Consider the following 13,656-nt stretch of genomic DNA (forward strand, 5'->3'; position numbering starts at 1 on the left):
AATAAGATTCATTTCTTTCTTTTGAACAGCTTTGACCCAGCCTGAATCAGTGTGTCCACAGAGGGGAGGGCAGGCAGGTCAGCCTGCTTCATCCACCAGAATAAGAGCTGATGCAGAGAGGAAGCACAAATACTGTAAAACATGTCAGATCAGGAGAACCCTGAGGTTCCAGCCTGCAGAACGTGTCCACGTTGCCACATGGAGGCTCTCTGTATGCAAACACAGACACAACTGCAGGACCATAAAGAAGCATCTGCAGGTGAAATGATCTGTTTTGAAGGACTGGCAGTGGCTGAGTACCTAAAACTGTGGCAACGGGAAAGTCAGAGCTGCTGTGTGACTGCACGGTGAGGCTCATCAGTGCTTCTCAGCACTTTGCAGAAGCTCCGTCTGAGGGTATGAAAAAGTCTGCTCACATTATAACATCATTATAATAGAATACATGAGAGAGTCTCTATGGATGAAGCAGTAAACAGTCACTGGTGGAGGGCGGAGACTCAAGAGTGCAGCTTAGTTTAAATGTAGTTACTGTGATCATGTGACTGAGCTTCTCACTCCTTTATCTTCACTGAAAACCTTGTGCAGTCGTTTTGGCTCCTCATCTCTGTAGCCGGAGTCTCAGTTCACACAGCTCTGGGTTGTAGGTGCGGGTGATTCTGGAGGTGTACTGGGTTAGTGTACACACTGACTGACCCACACTGACTGTCCTTCCCACACAGGAACCTTCCCAGTCCCTCCCTCTACTATCATTTCTGCATGCATGTAACCAGGGGTGAAAGTAGTTTTAAATTCATGCCAGTAATATGACAAAAACACACACACACATATTATATATATATATATATATATATATATATATATATATATATATATATATATATATATATATATACACATAGAGAGAGAGAGAGAGATTTTTAAAGAGATATGTGGCCAAGACGGCAGCAGAAATCAGAACAAATATGACATTACACTCTATAAAGATATTTTAAGTGACCAAAGAGAACTGGATTTATTATAATGTACGTGCAATATTGCAGAGTCATAAACATACTTGAATAACAGGTCATTTCTTCATTTTATATCTAAGCCTTTTATAAATCCTACTGACTACACTCTATTCACCAATATAAGCAAAGACATTACACATAAAAGCACATAGAAACATCAACAATCACTTTCTGGCACAACACAGAATCTTTTAGTGGTACGCAGTACCGGACCGTACCGGCTTACTTTCACCCCTGCATGTAACCCTACTGCTTAATATGCCTGTTTATCTCTGCATTTAATAGTTATTTTTCTCCTCTGTGCAAAGAGGAGACACACACACACACACACACACACACACACACACACACACACACACACACACACACCCTAATATGGTAACTTGTCAGTTTCCTGTGTGCACTGAAACTTCCTGTGAAGCCGACAACATTTTTGGTCAGGCGTTGGAAGGAGGAAAGTAACGGTTTTAGCCTCTTTTTGTTCGTTTGTTCGGTTTTAACGGGACTCTGTGCCGGTTCTAGTTCTTCTACAGGACGATGAAGACTCTGCTGCTGCTCTTCATCAACGGTCAGAAACTTTTTAATCTGCTCTCAGTTTGATCATCATCACACCCAGGGGTGCAGCTATATACTTTCTGAGGTGTATGCGGACATATTTTGGACGCCCCCCCCCCCCCCCCCCCCCCCCCCCCCCCCCCCCCCCCCCCCCCCCCCCCCCAAATGCTAATTAGCAAGCTAATGCTAACCACTAAAAGTTGCTCCTGCTTGTTAACTGAGTGACGGGGCCTACACATGTAACCAGAAAGCACATCTAAAGCCTAATCACAGTCTTTGTGAACCTGTAGTTACATTTCTTGAGGTGCAGGTCATTTTTCTTGAAGGCCTTTCACAGCTCCACTGGTGCTGAAAACTAATGTTTGACTATGGCTTTCTGAATACAAGTAGGGCTGCAACTATTTTATTAATCGAGTATTGTTTTGATTATTCCATCAATTAATCAAGTAATCAGATAAGAAATAATTTTTCGTACTAACAATTCATCTACACATTTTAACTTCCGTACAGCAGTTTTTCTCTATGTCAAATGTGTCAGACTGGAGGCTTGCGGGCCACTTCCAGCCCACGATCTAATTTTATACGGCCAGCAAGATGATTTCATATAGCTTGGCCCGCGGATAAATGTGCTTCCACCACTTACACTACAAATCCCACAATGCACTGCAACAGCTGCCGGCAGCCGGCAAGAACTGTGCTATCCCGTTTTCCGTATTGCCGATTGATCAATGATCAGCGGATAAAAACATCGGTCAGCACTTTGGTGACATTTAAGCTGCCTGACTCCCCAAAAATGACCAAACGAAAAGTGGAAAACAGGGATTTTCCAATCAGGTGGGAGGCAAAAGACCTGAACGCTGACATTGGAGGTAAACCATCTGTCTCTTTTCCTCACTCGCGATGCGGGGAAAAGAGCGGATTGGTGGGACAGATACGGGACAAGATGAAGAGGGAGACCTGCACAGGTGAGCTGACAGTGCATCACTGCGTCACACAGCAGGAAACGGTGCGCAGCAAAGTCCTGAAGACAGAACGCGTCATAAACACCGTCATAAAATAGCAGCTGACATTCAGGAGTAAAACCACACAGAACAATGGAGGCATGAAAAAAAAAACTTGTCAGCGATGATCCACTCATGCTAAAGCATGCCTGAAATTTTCATTTGATCTTCGTTTTTCTACTTCTTCTCATTCATGCAGGTTGTCATTTCAATTTCTGTAGCTGCGAAATCAAGTGCGCGCATGACCTTAGGGACATCAAACGTGCACATTGTGAACTTTCCCTGCTGTGGTAGATTGTAAATTGCAGTGAAATAATAAAGGCGCAAGCAGCGATAAAAGCAGCGATCTAGCCGGTGAGGAGTCCGCGGGGCTCCTGTTTGCTAAATGCAGAGACAGCAGAGCTCCGAAAGTGAAGGTGAAATCCGGAGCGGCGCCTTGTGACCGACCACTAGCTACAACACTACACACACCAGTGACGTGCAGTCAGGGGAGGCAGGTGAGGCACGGCCTCACCTGTCATCGTGGAAATATAAAATTAAAAAATAAATTAAATGGTTATATTCATTCAGTGATTTGTATTTTAAAGTTCTTTTCCATTTAACTACACCATTTTTAGATTAGTTTTTTCAAAATCGCTGAATTTTCGCATTTGCCGGTCAAATACTAAGAGACGAACGGTGAGGCACCAGCCCGGCGAGCCGCACCACGGATTGCGCAATCCGTGGTGCGGCTCAGTATAGTCATTGCCAATGACTACTAACTGTGCTGGCATGCTATGCAGTGAGACCGGATTACTTTCCCTTTGCATGTGGCTATTAAAATGTTCTAACACTTTTACTATATGAACTAAATTTCTATATTTTAGCTGGTGTATATAATGCACAGTTTTTTTTGTTGTTTTTTTCATTAACAACTGTATGTGTGTGTAATGCATTCTTGTGTTGAGCGATCATGAAACTGCTGCGAAGAGACACTAGGTGAGGCACGCAGTTCTCGTGCCTCATGGTAGGGGGCGCTGGTGATCCCAGGGACTCTACGACTCCTCTGCGGCAAGCTACCATAAACAGTTAGCAAGGCCAGTTAGTTTTTCCTGTTGCTTGGCCTTATGTTCAACATGGAAGATTACATAACTCAACTGAAAGAATTTTCTAAACTGGACTTTCAATCGAAGCAGAAGATAATAATTAAAGGAAGACCAACACCGGAGCTAAAAGGTTTGCTTCAGACTATGTTAATGTTAAACAAAACAACTGTTGCCAATCAAATGGTGAATAAGCTATATGTTTGTAAATCTGATGTGATGACGTCAGTGCCTCACCAGTCACGACCCTCACCGCACGTCACTGACACACACACACACACACACACAACGCACCATCCGCATCCTCTCAACATTTACTGTGTTCATGTGTGCAGATCACTTATTCGTGGACTTATAAAATACGAGACTTCTATGACATAACTTACCGACTGTCTTTAAATGGGGACAGGAGGAGGGGTGAAGGATCGCAGGGGCGCCTAATCAGCACCGCACATCTGTTATTGACAGAGGTGGGAAGTAACGAAGTACAAATACTTCGTTACTGTACTTAAGTAGATTTTTCAGGTATCTGTACTTTACTTAAGTATTTATTTTTCTGACTACTTTTTACTTTTACTCCCTACATTTTTACACAAGTATCGGTACTTTCTACTTCTTACATTTTCAAACAGACTCGTTACTTTTTAACACGTCAGAGAGAAGTTTGCATTTCCGGTCAGTGCGCCTTCAAACATAAAACGATCTGAGCCTAAATGGAGGAATAATAACATATAAGAGACAATCGTACTGGCGTATCCTCCATCACCGGGGCTTATCTCGTACAAAGGGATTAAATACGCAAACCCATATAATTAATGTATCATTTATAGCGCTATAATCGGGCCGGACCGAGTCCGTAAGTTGCGCTGCGGCACATAAACAGCTTAGCTAGCGTTACTGAAGAGGAGCGAGCATGAAGGGAGTAACGTGTGGCAGGTAAATGCAACGTTTCTAAATGCTCAACAAATATCAGCAAACACACAAAGTGTGTGCAGTTTGTCACACAGTGTGTGCTAGCTAAAAGAAGAGCTGCTGCATTTCAGGGAGAGCAAAGAGAGAGAAGTTCACTCAGAGATGGAGAAAGAGGACAGAAGAGGAAGAAGAGAGGTTAGAGTTAAAGGTAAGGACTGGAAAACAAACTGAAGTATGCTGACTTTGTGTAATTCAAAGATTGGATGAAAATGCTGCAGTTTAGTGTGTAATAAATAGGTTAGTTTGTTGTACTGTATTTACAGTAAAGCTCTGTGTTGGACTGGAGCACAGTGTTTGTGTTCATGGTCAGAGTTACAGGTTACATCAGTGCAGCAGAGATGAGTTTGAATCAAAGCTGCTGATGCTGAGATTCATTCACTGAGTCCAACATTTCTACAGCCTGTATGCTGTCAGTGTAGGGGATGGAGATCAGCTCAGAGAGCTGTGAAATACTGGGTTACATCTTTGTGAGTTCAGTTCATCCACACAGAGCAGTAAACCTCAGAGCAGCAGCAGCAGCAGGTCAGCTGATCACAGCCTGCACACCAACATCATTTACTGCAGCTCACAATAGAAAGCTGTGATTCTTCTCCCCATGCAGAGCCACTACAGCTGATCTTAGGGTTCCTCCACCTTCTGAATCCCACTGTAACCCCTGAGTATCCTCATGTTGGTGTTTAGGTGGAGGCACAGTCACCCTCTACTATGGAGGACACAGAGAACAGAGCTGGGTTTAAATTCCCTTTAACAGTTTGTGTCCTACATAACAGATTCAAGCTGAGTGCATTCATTAGGATTAAAATTTAGATTGGAATAACATTTGTATTCTCGTGTATTATTTTTTATTATTGCAATAATATATAATGAGGTTCGGTTCGTTTTACAGAAGAATAGCAGGTAGAAACGTCCTCCAAAGAGCCACTTTTACTTTCTTACTTTGAGTACATTTCAGAGCCTGTACTTTTATACTTTTACTTAAGTAGAGAAGTTGAACCAGTACTTCGACTTTTACCAAAGTATTTTTTAACACAAGTACTTGTACTTCTACTTAAGTACAGAATGTCAGTACTTTTGCCACCTCTGGTTATTGATCATGTCATATGCACAGCTGTTAAATACAGAAAATGCAACTAGAGAAATTTTCTCCCACATCGTTTTGGCGCCCCCTCTTTTGCGGCGCCCCTATGCATTGCATATAGTGCATACCCCCTTTTTGCGCCACTGATCACACCAACCAGCTAACCGCGGTGTCTTTACCTGATCGTTACTCTCGTACAGGGATTAAATCCCGGAAAAGAATTTGGAAACCGAGTTTTCCAGACGTCTGTTTCCAGTGATTGTGGTTCCGTTAAACTGCGCTTTGATCACCTCAGTTATTTTTCTGTTGCTTCTTCCTTCACCTGAACTTGACCTCTGTGTCACAGCGTTTACACCCGCACAGACGAACGCTCGTTATTTCGCTATTGACGTCTATAATAAATGCGCGTCTGCATTCTGTTGTACGGTTAATAATGATAATAATAGTAATAATAATTGAATTAGTGTAACATTTTTACACTTAAAAATATTGAGTTTATTTGAATGCCCTCAAATTGGTTACAACAAAACAGCAGAAATAAGTAAATGTGATATTTTCAGTTACATCTGAATGAACTATTTCAGCAGAAATACTACATAAATTGAGTAACTGTAAATAAAAATACTATGTGAAGTAGACTGAAAACCTGAGTAGAAGGTATTACAGGAAATAAGTAAATATTATTCAAAACATCTGTAGAAAATGACTGCAAATTTACCTATGACTTACTAATAATAGGGCGTAACAACTGATTTCCTCACAGTTTCCCAGCATGCCCTGGCTGTGGTGATGGAGGTGTATGCAGGAGAAAAGTCCATCCTGCTGCCCTGTCGGTTCCCAGGTCATATACCTGAGGACGATCCTGCAGTGATGTGGACTCGCAGTGATCTCGACCCCAAATCTGTCCACCTGCTCCAAAAAGGAGGAGATGATCTTAGAGGACAAAACCAGCGTTACAGCGGACGCACATCAGTGAGGTCTGATGCTCTAAAAACTGGAAACTTCAGCCTCACTCTGAGGAACCCACAACTGACTGACAGCGGCAGCTACACCTGCTCCATCAGTGATGGAAGACAAGAACAGAGACTGACAGACATACAGCTGCAGGTCAAAGGTCAGCAACAAACCCCAACACCTTCTGTATTTACAGGTCAAAGTCAGTGTTGCCAAGTCCGCTTATTATAAGTGACTTTGGGATTGTTTTTTTCTAAAGCCGCCTGCAAATCTCGTGAGTCGCGGGTTGTGGTTTTTTGGGCTTGTTTTTGAACGTGGAGTTGCTTATTTGGGCTTGACTTTCTTTCCGAGTGAAACTCATTGCTTATCTCTCGGGGCCCCATAATAAAGCAAAGGACGAGTGGTAGGTAGTTTGTCCCTTCTAAGCCCCCGTTTCCTGGTTATCGCTCCTGCCCAAGCTGACCGGGCGCACACCCAAACAAACATTCATAACAGCCCAGAGTGAGGAGGCAGCGCAAGAATGAGCTCCAGTAAGTGGGAGAAATATAGAAAAAAATATAATAAAGAGTGTGAGAAATAGAGGCACTTACAGAATGGATCCGAGCTCAGATAGGAGCATAGGCGTAGGAACCGGGGGGGACGGAGGGGACGTGCCCCCCCCAATATTGGAGACAGGTGCATTTGTTCCAACCAAAAATTACACAGTGGAGGAGAAATATACTTGATTTTGAAATCTTTAACTCGCATGCTTTTATTTTGAAGGCAAAACATGCGCTCCTCCGCCTCCCTCTGAACGGCTCTGAGTGTTTGGGAGGCAAGAGACAGCGGCAGGAGTGAGAAACTCTTGAATGAGGTAAAACGGTCTGTCAGGATCGTTGCCATTAACAGAGCCGGACCGAGGCATAGGCGACATATGCGGCTGCGGGCCCCCAAACTCACATTTGTAATGAAACTTTTTTTTAATATGCTAGTACACTGGTAACAATTATCTGTGCACTGGTAACAATTATCTGTGCACTGGTAACATTTATCTCTTCACTGGTAACATTTATCTGTGCACTGGTAACATTTATCTATGAATTGGTAACATTTATCTGTTCACTGGTAACATTTATCTGTGCACTGGTTGTCACGGTGAGGGGCTGTGTGTGGAGGGAAGGACCCAAGTGCCGACATAAACTAAAACTTGTTTATTTGCAGGGACTTGAAAAATACAAAATACAAAAATCTCAACCAGGGCAAAAAACAAACAGAAGCCTGGGAGAAAACCAAAAGCCAAAACACACAGCTAGGAGGGAAACACTGGGGAGGACAATGACTACGACACGACAACTAACAAAGGCAGACTAAGGGTTTAAATACACACAGGGGAATTAGGGCAAGTGGAAACAACAGGGGACGACAGGTGAACCAAATGAACCTAATAACAAAGGGGAAGCACAACTAGATACAAAACAAAGGGAACACGAGACTGTCAAAATAAAACAGGAACTGACTACAACAGACAGACGCAGACCTAACACTGAAAACTTGACAAAGGGAACATACACAAAAAACAACAAGGGAACCTAAACAGCATACTCAAACAATATATAACTATAAGAAACACTAAGGAACATAACCTAAAAAGTATAACAAAGGCGGCCACACACAAGAAACTCAAAATGCTGGGCCACCGGCCCAGGACCATTACAGTGGTAACATTTATCTATGAATTGGTAACATTTATCTGTGCACTGGTAACATTTATCTGTGAATTGGTAACATTTATCTGTGGCCTGGTAACATTTATCTATGAATTGGTAACATTTATCAGTGCACTGGTAACAATTATCTGTGCACTGGTAACATTTATCTGTGCATTGGTAACATTTATCTGTTCACTGGTAACATTTATCTGTGCACTGGTAACATTTATCTGTGCACTGGTAACATTTATCTGTGGACTGGTAACATTTATCTGTGCATTGGTAACATTTATCTGTGAATTGGTAACGTTTATCTGTTCACTGTAACATTTATCTGTACATTGGTAACATTTACCTGTGGACTGGTAATATTTATCTGTGCACTTGTAACATTTATCTGTGGACTGGTAACATTTATCTGTGAATTGGTAACATTTATCTGTGAATTGGTAACATTTGTCTGTGAATTGGTAACATTTATCTGTGCACTGATAACATTTATCTGTGAATTGGTAACATTTGTCTGTGAATTGGTAACATTTATCTGTGCTCTGATAACATTTATCTGTGCACTGATAACATTTATCTGTGAATTGGTAACATTTGTCTGTGAATTGGTAACATTTATCTGTGCTCTGATAACATTTATCTGTGCACTGATAACATTTATCTGTGCACTGGTAACATTTATCTGTGCATTGGTAACATTTATCTGTGCATTGGTAACATTTATCTGTGCACTGGTAACATTTATCTGTGCATTGGTAACATTTATCTGTGCACTGGTAACATTTATCTGTGCATTGGTAACATTTATCTGTGCATTGGTAACATTTATCTGTGCACTGGTAACATTTATCTGTGCATTGGTAACATTTATCTGTGCACTGGTAACATTTATCTGTGCACTGGTAACATTTATCTGTGCATTGGTAACATTTATCTGTGCACTGGTAACATTTATCTGTGCATTGGTAACATTGTCTGTGCATTGGTAACATTTATCTGTGCACTGGTAACATTTATCTGTGCACTGGTAACATTTATCTGTGCACTGGTAACAATTATCTGTGCACTGGTAACATTTATCTGTGCTCAAGCCAGTTTGCCCACGTCCTATGATTATAAATCATATACATATTTAAATTATACATGCAATAATATACGTGTACACAACACTGTTTTTCCAAAAAACATTTGAAAAAGAAGAAAGTAAAAGATTAAATAGCATTTTTTTAATGCTTTGCTTAGAGTATTTATGGATCTGTCAGGTTTCTGATATCTGTCCCCCCCAATAGGAAACTCATTCCTATGCCCCTGGATGGGAGAGAGTGGTGCTAAAAGTGGGTTTGCACTATATGCAATGCATAGGGGCGCCGCACAAGAGGGCTGCGCTAAAACGATGCGACGAAATTATTTCTCTAGGCGTATTTTCTGTATTTAACAGCTGTGCATATGAAATGATCAGTAACAGAGGAATGGTGCTGATTAGTCACCCCCTGTGCTCCTTCACCTCCCCTCCTCCTGGCCCCCCTTCAAAAAAAAAAAAGAAATTCTGTCTGCATACATCTCTGAAAGTAGCTGCGGTCCTAATGGGAGACGTGCCAAAGGCATTCCCCAGATGTTGCAAGTGTGAAATATGTGCTCACCATGCTGATTTAGTTCAACATGCTGATACAGAGAAGCACACACACACAAAAACTGTGCACCCTTCTCTTCTATGAGGCTAAGAACCATGGGTTTGACTGCTCCAAAACACAATGAGATAAAACAAAGAAGTGAGCTATACTACTATAGAGATATACTGTTTAAAAGCGGCCTCAGGTTTACACAATGTTGTGGGTTGGCAGTTGGGCTTCTTTTGGGCTTGTTTTCATAGAGCTCGTTGCTTGTTTCTGTCGCAAGATCTGGCAACACTGGTCAAAGTCAGTACTGTAGACAAAGGTCAGAGGTCAAACTGAAGGGAACATTTCCTGCAGAACTCAGCAGCAACATTTAGCACAGACTGAACCTCAGTGGAAAGAAGAAAGCAGCAGAAAATCAGATGTGACTGCTACAACTTGTGCAGTCTTTGCTCCATGTGGAGGATCAGAGTCCTGACATTTACAGACTGTATACAGAGTCAAACATGGAGCTCTGTGAGAAGAACTGCAGCTCAGAGACATCAGCAGCAGGAAGTGTTTGGATGTTCAGACTCGAGGAGCTGCTGTGAAGCTGATCTCTGTGAACAGAGACGCAGCTTTAACTTCTAGAAGCTGCAGCAGAGCTTCATCCAGGTGGTCCTGATGTGAAGGAGACTCTCAGGTTTGGATGTGTCCACGTCAGGATTACTGTGGTGTGTCAGTCAGAGAGCAGTGCAGGTAACAGGAGGAGGACTGCAGGCTGACAGCAGAGATGATGTTTGCATGAGATTTTTCTGCTGTGGAGAACTGAAGTTTTCAGGTTTTATTATCAAAGATGATCACAAACAGCTGATCACACACACAAACTGTTCAAACACAGACCGACACATTTAGGAGCTAACAAGCTTTCCTGCTGCTGGATAAGCTAACCACAGGCTGCTGTCCACACACAGGTGGAGCTAACACTGCTGTACTAGCCCCACCTGTTGCTCCATTCAGAGGCTGCAAAGCATCCTTCACCTGATTCATTTAATCCTTCAGTTTGTTGGTTTAAACAAAACTGATCCATGAAGGTGATCGTTTTTTCCTTTTTGCAGAGCATGCACAGAGGTGTGTGTGCTGCACTCAGGGAGGCTCAGCACACACACATCTGTTGATTTATTTACAGTTGATGGTTTTCTGTCAGCCAGTAACATCAAACTGTCAGGATGGTTTTTATAGAAGTCTGTGTTTTTATTCTAACAGGGTCAGAGGTCAGAGGTCAGGAGAGTAGATCCTCAGCTGGGCTCCAGTTCCCATCAGTGTGACTGCTGCTGCTTCTACAGCTCATATTGTGGTTTATTGTCCTCTCAGACCAGCAGGTGGAGGTGAAGGTGGAGGAAGGCTCAGAGTCTGTCATCCTGCCCTGCAAAACAACACCTGACCTGCCCGAGGACACCAGGGTGGAGTGGACTCGCTCTGATCCAGACCTCGTGTACATAATCCAAATGAAGATGAATGAAGACCTGCTGAGAACTGGAGACCGCAGTCTGACCCTGAAACAGCCCACACAGAGAGACTGTGGAGAATACATCTGCACCATCTACAGGGACAAAGACATCCTGAAACAGAAAGTAGTGCTGCAGGTCAAAGGTCAGTGAATCCAATCCAGACCAGAGGTCAGTGTAGGAGAGTAAGATCCACAGTTCAAAGGTCACATTGTTATTGTTTTATGTTTCTCCACAGAACCATTTCTATCCTGGGCCACAGCTTTCCTGGTTTTACTGGTTCTTGTTCTAGTTGTTTCTGGAGGTCTTTTATTTTGTTTCTGGCACAATTTCATGTCACGTGAGTCTCTCCTACTACATTACCCATAATGCCGATGGTTAACAGGTATCCTGTACTGTGCTGATGTTTGCAAATCTCATAAACAAATATTCACAGAAAACATCACATTAAACTGAGAAAATGCTTCATCCATCCATCCATCATCATCCATCCATCCATCCATCCTGTATTTCCATGAAATATTAAGAAGCCTCATTTTAAACATAAATAAAATATAAAATGAATAAAATATTTATGAGATCCAAACAACCTCAGCTTTTTAATTGGGGTTGTGTAGCGAGGAAATGATGTGAAACAGGAAGAAAGACAAAGACCACACAAACTGTATGAAAAGCTGCAGCATAACAGCTCAGTTGATGTCTGACACACACACATACAAACACACACACACACATGTCAGCATTACAGCAGCTGGATTTTTGCCCCTCCCCCTCTGCCTTTAAACTCCAACCAGCAGGTGGCCTTTGCCTCGTTAGCGTTCCTGCTGGTGACGTGAATCCAAACAGAAGAGAGCTCCAGTTCCCCCCAGAGAGCCTCCAGGACTGAGAAGAACAAGTCAGCTTCAGCTTTGGAGGCTACAACAGCAACAAAACACCAGTGAACACAATGTTCACACATGTAGTCATAAATGTGTATGCTGCTGTAATTAATGTATAGGCAGTGCCGACCTCTGCTATTCAGAGTCTTCAGCCTTTCACTGTTACTACTAAAAGCTGAACACTTGTGTTGTTGCTGCTCTTGTGAAGTGCGGCCATATTGAAAGTGAGTCGTGACCCCACAGCTGACCTCCTACATCTCTGTCCCTGTTACCTTCTGCTCTGATCTGCTTCTGTCCTCCAGCTGCTGCTGCTGTCTGTACAGCTCATGTTGTGTTTGTACTCTCTCAGTCTTTCAGGGGAAGGTGGAGGTGGAGGAGGGAGCAGAGTCTGTCCGGCTGCCCTTCAAAACCACAAAAAACCTGCCTGCTGATGCAAAAGTGATGTGGGAACGTTATGATGAAAGAATGATGGTCTACGTGTTCTGCAGGGAGCCTGATGAGACAGAACAGCACGAGGATTACAGAGACCGAACAGAGATGAATGAAGACCCGCTGACAACCGGAGACCTCACTCTGACCCTGAAACAGCCAAGACAGGAAGACAGTGGAGAATACAAATGTTTAGTCTGGAGGAGGGGAGACTTCATCAGGAAGAAATCAGTGCTGCTCACAGTCAGAGGTTTGTAACAGGTGGAGGAGGGAGGAGAGGAAGCACAGGTGGATCCTCTGCAGATGAGGAGCTTTTATTGATGTCACTGCAATCATCAAGATCACATGATGGTGTTAAATTGTTATTTTTTCTTGTAAATATGGATTTAATTTATAACCTGAGTTTTCCTTCACCCGACCTTTGAACCTGTTCCTACCTTTAGTCCTGATGGCTCATCATAGTAATAAAGGAGCAGTCCACATATTCTGCCTATCAGTACCATCCCCTCCTGTTTGCAAGTCCAGTCGGTCTTTGCTGTATAAATAGTCCTGCCCTCCACTCTGTATGGTCCTCCATGTAATTATCCACATTTCTCATCTCTGTCTCACCATCTGTGCAGTCGGTACTTTTTAAATAAAGCTCACTTTGTTTTATTGATCATTTGGTTCTTTGATCTCTGGGTTTTCTTTTTGTATAGTGGATGGAGTCGTGATAATTAATTCACTGAGACTTTGTTTAACCTCTTATCACACGGGGACATTACATTTGGTCCCCTAATACTTCTGATAAAGTCTTTCACACTTTGTTAAACAACATTTTTGTGTTATGCTGTAAAATAAACCCACTGTCCCAAAATAAGGACAAACTTTTTGTTATTGATGATGATAATCATGGTGAGT

General features: G+C 42.5%; 1 protein-coding gene across 1 annotated transcript; it reads left to right on the forward strand.

Annotated features, from left to right (window-relative positions):
* Positions 1–1,428: 1,428 nt before the first annotated feature.
* On the forward strand, positions 1,429–13,417 carry LOC115777964 (butyrophilin subfamily 3 member A2-like). The gene is made up of 5 exons (XM_030725990.1): positions 1,429–1,578; positions 6,462–6,812; positions 11,316–11,594; positions 11,688–11,789; positions 12,677–13,417. Exons 1-5 carry the CDS (start codon positions 1,548–1,550, stop codon positions 13,012–13,014), a joined length of 1,101 nt encoding a protein of 366 aa, XP_030581850.1. The 5' UTR covers positions 1,429–1,547; the 3' UTR covers positions 13,015–13,417.
* The last annotated feature ends 239 nt before the right edge of the window (positions 13,418–13,656 follow it).

The sequence above is a fragment of the Archocentrus centrarchus genome, unplaced genomic scaffold (genome assembly GCF_007364275.1).
Source record: "Archocentrus centrarchus isolate MPI-CPG fArcCen1 unplaced genomic scaffold, fArcCen1 scaffold_89_ctg1, whole genome shotgun sequence".
NCBI classification, from domain to species: domain Eukaryota; kingdom Metazoa; phylum Chordata; class Actinopteri; order Cichliformes; family Cichlidae; genus Archocentrus; species Archocentrus centrarchus.

Coding starts and splice junctions, on each gene's coding strand:
- LOC115777964 (XM_030725990.1), top strand. CDS start 1,548: ATGAAGACTCTGCTGCTGCTCTTCATCAACG. Junction 1,579..6,461: donor GCTGCTGCTCTTCATCAACG/GTCAGAAACTTT, acceptor ATTTCCTCACAG/TTTCCCAGCATGCCCTGGCT. Junction 11,595..11,687: donor AGTAGTGCTGCAGGTCAAAG/GTCAGTGAATCC, acceptor GTTTCTCCACAG/AACCATTTCTATCCTGGGCC.